Genomic DNA, 6,748 nt, shown 5'->3' with positions numbered 1-6,748 from the left:
GGAATAAATCTGGATAAACAGACGATCTCTAATAAGACAAAGTCAGGCGTTTCAGACTGCAACCTCTGTATTTGATATGTGAACTGCGAGAGCTCCATTTAAATTAATGGCGGTGCTGTTTAAAAACGTCTGAGTACTCTTTACCTTCGCCAAGAAGGTTATGTTTTCAGGGGCGTTCGTGTATGTGTGTGTGTGTCTGTCAACACGATAACTTGAGAAGGTCTTGATGAATTGTCTTGATACTTGGTAGGTGGGTAGGTCTTGATGAGACCTCAAAATGATTAGATTTTGGGCCACCTGGCGGCTTGTCATGGTACTGCAGCAGAACTTCCGGTTTTGATATCTCATGATCCAGACATGCTAGGGTGACGAAATTTAGATGGTACATAGCTCTTGTGCTGGGGATAAAGTGACATGAGTTTGAGCCCCCTAGTTGCTTGCTCTAGAACTGCAGGGGGGTTTAATGGACAAATGTTTAAAGGGGGATAACTCAAGAACCGATGGATGGATCATCGTGATTTTTGGTATGTAGGTAGCTTGAGTGATGCTTGACATAATGATATTACAATTTTGCAAATATTGATGTAATTTGCATAATTAATGAGGAAATTCTATTTATCAGCTGCATTCCATAATAGGAAGTTCAAGCTTGTGACATATGTTATTAAGAATGAGAGAAACACAGGTAGATATCAATTATGCAAATGAAGACTTAGTTTGCATAATTAATGAGAAAATATTATAATTGCATAGTGGTAACTGCCTGGAATTTTATACTTGGGGTGTTTGAAAGTTAAGTTAAGGTGAACATAATTAAACATAACTTATTCAAATAAGGACCTCATTTGCATAATTTATGAGAAAATTTCATCATGGCATTCTTTGTTAAGATAAGACTGTCTTTTGGTGGAGAATATGATCAACAGATATAATTCATGCAATTGAGGATCCTTTTTGCATAATTAGGGGGATTAATATATAATTTCTTAATCATAAAAGCTAACATCATTTGGCGAAGGTATGAGATCGTGGAACTCTAGTTTCATATAGGATGAAGATAAAAAAAGAAAACATGATCATTATTCCTCCTATCCATCTCCTCTGTCTGTCTCACATGTCCATCACAGGTAAGAGGAAGATCACACAGCTGGGGCACCAGCTGAAGTTGAACCAGCACTGCATGGACACTGCCTTCAACTTCTTCAAGATGGCTGTCAACAAGAAACTGACCAGAGGGCGTAAGACGAACCATGTCGTGGCCGCCTGCCTATACCTGGTCTGCAGAACCGAGGGGACGCCTCGTATCCTTCAGCTGACAGGAACTGCTGTTGTCATCTATATGCATATGTGTGGCTCCAGCTTACTAGTATTATGATTGTTATTATGTTGTGGTGTGGAGGCCTGTGTATTTGCAGAAAGTACTTCTAAATTGAACAAAAAAAATTGACATTCTGCAATATTGCAGAACACTGAAAAAAAAAGCATTTTGAATACTGCAGATATCTAGAAAAACAAAGAGGGCTTGTTCACTTATGTTGAAGTATCATTTAACAAAAAATAGTGGGATTTTTCAGCCAGTCATGAGACATATCAGAATTATGACACTGAAGGTAACGTTATATACTGGTAATGTATATTGTATAAGAAAACTTGCTTTTCCTGAAGTTTGCCATGCTTATGATGATATGGCACAAGGTCTAGACATGGGGTTATACATGTTATATATTACACATCTACTTGCAATCAGGTCTCACAGTGATGAATAGATTCTGCCCCAGTGTATGACACATTCTGATGAATAGCCCCCTCACAAGCTTACTCCACAGAATGGCATCCAAGCTCGCAGAGCTGGATACCAATGTATCATGACTTTGATGTCAGGTCTGTATGATATGCCTCAATATTATGTTCACTACATTTTCTGTATGATGTAGATCTTAGGATGACAGTTGATTCAGCAATTCAAACAATACCTTGTCTGGAGGGGGAACGGATCATTATCTTATCCAGTCATTTCAGGACAAGGCTTTCCATTCCTGTATAAGGCCATACCAGTTGAATTTGTTGGTTCTCTGATATAGAAAAAATAATGCTCAACTGGAATATTAACAAGAATGGTTGTACCTTGGTGCACAATTTAGAACATCAGTGGAAGCGACTGTAGCCTGGAAGACTAGGATTGCATCCTTCCCAGAAGTTTGAATACTCCGATTGCTTGTTTATTCCTTACGATGGCCTGACTGAATACTAGTAACACTGCACTATGCAGCTGCCAGGTGGGAAATTGAAGTGTATTGATCTCACTAGAAATGACATTGACCGTCACTCTGAATCAATAGTCAGTCAATATCAGCCTTTCTCACCAACAACCAGAGGCAGGTGGAGTCCCATCTCTTCTTAGTTTCCAGATCCATCATTGACAGTCCAGTCTCGAAAGACTATCTCGTCAGCACCCAGATAATGTGATATTTATACATGTGGCCACTCCCAGTCATTTTGTTGGTTCTTTGATTTAGAAAGCTAAGCCTAAGGCCAGTAAGGGAAGTCTGTACTGATGATCATGCAGTTTCAGGCAGTAAACATAGTGAGATTTAAATAAAAGTCCCCCCCAGTTCTCTGTTTTCATCTTGATCTCTTGCTGAATTTCCACTTTGTCTCAGAAAAAACTCATGCCTCTTGTCCTCTTAACTTTCCCTTAATTTTTGTGTAGATATTCCAGTTCAACAAGTTACACTGGTGTGGCCTTAGGTGAAAGACACATGTACGTTGCATCCCTTTTTAGGCTTTGAGAGTCGAAGCTGAGTGACATGGACGTCCTCATGATTTATCTACGTTAGGCCAGCCCTGCTGAGTTATGATCATAAGGCCAGCCCTGCTGAGTTACAATCATATCTGCCAGTGACTTGATAAGCGATCACAACAATCAACTTACTGTGAGAAGTACGGCACCCTGGGGGCTCTTGTCACCATATGGTGCACCATTGTGTGGGGAATGATTTTCTACATTGACATGATGTTTCAATGCTAATGCTAAAAACACTGACGGATCATTAGCGATGTTGTTAGCTTTTGGTTTAGACATAGATTGACCTTCTTTCAGAGTGATCACATTAAAAAAATGTCGTGGTGAGATTTTTCTAATTAAAAACTCTCAATATGTGAGAGGCCTGTATGTGGTATTGTTCTAGTAATCAGGGGATCTCCTAATCAATGTTAGTAGACACCCAGGCGTACGGTTGTGGTACTTCTCTTGATTAGATGTAGAGGTGGGACCAGCAGGAGATGCTTGTCACTTTATCAAACCTGAGCCCTGGGAATGGCCACCCCACAGGGGTGTTCCTAGGCTTTTAAGTATATTTGTTCGGCTGATGCTGAGTTCCTAACGGCCACTTTAATCACTCCCCAGCACACCTGACTGTCAGTCTTACCAGAGCTGCACATAACTCAATCTGAAGCTCAGTAGCAGTCAGCTTCTTATCCACTTCACACTACGATATAGCATTCATTGTCTTGTCCCAGGGGTTACCAGTTGTCTTATAAAGAAATGAGTTTAAAATTTTTGAGCTTGCTGATGCTGATGATGGTGCAATTGATAGTTCTGGTAGAATTTGAATGTTATGTATTGGAGTGAAAATAACATTGAACATGATAGAAGGTGTTGTCCTCTTTGGAAAAGTTTCCTGATTACCAACATGTGCATTTCTCACACTGTTCTACAGATTTTCTTTAATTCTGTAATTTCCTCAGACCTGCTCCTGGATTTCAGTGACATCTTACAGGTTTGTCATTTTAGTTTAGTTTATTTCAAACCTTCAAAACAACTTTTCTTGTATGCATTTTCATGCACTAATATTATTCATGTAAACAACTTATGAGATACATGTACATGGATTATGCATGTACATGATACAGGTTTTTTACCCTCCATGAAAATGGGGGTATTGTTTTTACTCCGTTTCATGTTCGGTCTGATATCTGAAGATCGGTGAGAAGGAACTGTACGATATTTGGCAGATTGATGGATGGGGCCTTGGAGATTGTGTAGGTTGACTTTGAGCCCCTGGTGATTGACCTTGGTACTGCAGTTTAGTTTTTTTATTCTGTTGTTTGCGTGTTATGGACTGTTTGTGCGATATTAAGGTAGCATGTAGTTGTTATTACCATGGTTTAGTGGTTTAAATTTGGGCTTCCTAGCTGTTTGCGTTTGATATTTACAATATGTTTAAAGTTGGTCTTTTTGTGTTGAATGTTTGGAAAATCTGGTGGGTCGTTTGGTATAATATTTGGTATGTGGGTAGTTGTTGAGTCTCTTTGCGTTTTAGAGTGCATTAGCAGGTTGTCGTATATTTGTATTGCTTAAATTTAAAAGGATTTTTACATTATCACCCCTTTTTTATAGTAGTGTGGTCTGTGTTTACCCCAGTTGGTACATGGCAGTGTATCTATTTTACCTCCTGTTTGTACAGGCTATATATTTCTTTGGTCTGGTTTTGGGTCTATTGGCCTGCTGGCCTTGCTAATGGGGTGGTTTGTTTGTGTTGTGATTGAGAGGTCAATGACCTCACCTCTGCAGGATTGATTATGATTATCTTTGGTTCGTGGTATTTTTTTAGTTTCTGTGTTTTAGTGTCCATAATAGTTGGTGGTTGTAGATATGTAGTGTAGCTTATTCTGCAAGGTATGCTGTGCATTTCTTATTGATTATTTGCTGCCATAGATAAGGACTTGAGACCTGTGGGGTTAGGTTTAGACAGGGAGCTTGGGTGTTGTGCATTCGTAACTTGACTCCTTGCACTCCTACCACCAGGAAAACAAATGTCTCTCAGGCTATTAGGAAATACCACTATTCATGGTGATAGTCTGCATGTCACTTCTGGTAGTCTGTGAAGCCGACAGGAGGCCACTGTAAAACTCGCTTGAAAGTTTATCTGGGTTGGTACTTACATTATAAAAATTAAAATTGTACCAACACAAAGCAACTCCCTCATTATTCATGGCCATATAACGTCCAATTAAATTTAAACCCAGCTGTCATGTTTTAACAATGAACACATATAACGCGATAACATAAAAAGGAACCCTAACAACACCAACCTCGTTCATGGAGGGAAGATGTCTATTGCTTGTTGTTTATTGAGTTACAGATAAATTATGTACATGTGTCTATGTTACAGTTGAATGTGAACTCACAGGTACATGTGTATGTATTACAGCCTACAGGTGACTGTGTGTTACAGGTGAATGTCTGAGTTACAGTTGAATGTGTTACAGGTGAATGTCTGTGTTACAGGTGAATGTGTTACAGGTGAATGTGTTACAGGTGAATGTCTGTGTTACAGGTGAATGTGTTACAGGTAAATGTGTTACAGGTGAATGTCTGTGTTACAGGTGAATGTGTACGTACTGGGGAAGCTGTACCTGAAGCTGGCCCAGGAGCTGTGCATCAATGTTCCTGCAATCGGTAGGTCATACAGTTCAACATCCATGCCAAACCCTTATTTGGTATCTTGTGCCAGGCCAGAAGTCTTCCATTGTGGGGCCTTTTGCATCAGCTGATAGTGAAATGTGACCTCACCACAACAGGTCACTCCTCCTTATATAATAAAACATGTAGGTGTGTACACCCGCGGCTCCCACATACACAGGACAGAAAACCCCATTTAAACATGTTTTTTAAAGGGCTTGTATAGCAGTTTTTATATCTGGGAAAAGCTTGTTCCAGTTTGATGTACCCTTAAACCAAATCTTTTTTGTCCATTCCATTTATCAATTTTATGTAATACAAAATAAGCAACTGGATGAATTCTTGGGAAATGTATCTAATGCTTGATTTATTTTGCACTATGTAATGATCTACCTGGATGTCTAACATCCATTGATGTATTCATTCATCATTGTTTTTCACATGAAATGGAGATTTTATTAGCTTTAAGCAGCTATTTGTCTCCATCTAACTGCATCTAATTTCATCTCCAAGCATGAGTCATGTTTATAGACTGTTGATTCACATATGTTCCATGAAATGGGGTGTGGATGATGCATCTGTTGAATGCATAAAAAACAGGGTTTTCCACAGTGTCTATCATCACCTTCAGTTGGAGGAATTGTGTTGTTATTTACAACTAAAGGTTATTACAATGTAATAGCAAACAAGACTTGGCAAGCAGAATTGGTGAGTCTAACATGAAAGAGATTAATTACAGTCAGTCAAAACACCCCACAAGGTAAGTATGGGTTTACTGAGGAATGAAAAAAAAATTCTGTGGCTGGAAAGAGAAACCATAGATGAGAACCAGTGGGGTTGCCTTTTAAAAGGGGGATGCTGAATACCTATTTTTCTTGAACCATCCTCCCATTTGTGACACATGCGCCACCAAGGAATAACCTAGAAAGTAGGACTGTTTTGCACTGGTACATTTTGATGGATGAGGCTTTGGATCCATCAAGTGGAGAGGAATGCTGACTCATCGGGAAAATGTTCCTAGCCAGTGTAAGTGTTCCTAGCCAGTGTAAGTGTTCCTAGCCAGTGTAAGTGTTCCTAGCCAGTGTAAGTGTCCCTAGCCAATGAAAGTTTTCCAAGCCAATGAAAGCATTCCCAGCCTGTGATAGTGTTGCTATCTGGCTGCAGATGTGTATCAAGCCAGAAGTGAAAGCGTTTCTATCAGGTACAGGTTTGTATCAGGCCAGAAGTGAATGTGGGGAAGGCAGATGGGGAGCCAGTTTGGAGCTGATAAGGATTGAAACATAC

At 39.6% G+C, this 6,748-nt stretch overlaps 1 protein-coding gene across 1 annotated transcript in view; it reads left to right on the top strand.

Moving 5' to 3' along the window:
- LOC109471020 (transcription factor IIIB 90 kDa subunit-like) overlaps nucleotides 1–6,748 on the top strand; it is a 23,373-nt gene that overhangs the window by 1,499 nt on the left and 15,126 nt on the right. The window contains 3 exon segments of the mRNA XM_019770182.1: nucleotides 1,128–1,301; nucleotides 3,748–3,779; nucleotides 5,389–5,461. Of these exon segments, the coding sequence (XP_019625741.1) occupies nucleotides 1,128–1,301; nucleotides 3,748–3,779; nucleotides 5,389–5,461 (279 nt within the window).

Source organism: Branchiostoma belcheri, unplaced genomic scaffold (assembly GCF_001625305.1).
Source record: "Branchiostoma belcheri isolate BF01 breed outbred unplaced genomic scaffold, Haploidv18h27 scaffold24, whole genome shotgun sequence".
NCBI classification, from domain to species: domain Eukaryota; kingdom Metazoa; phylum Chordata; class Leptocardii; order Amphioxiformes; family Branchiostomatidae; genus Branchiostoma; species Branchiostoma belcheri.
Note: the sequence above shows the minus strand (reverse complement) of the source record. Positions and strands in the feature narration are given on the sequence as shown.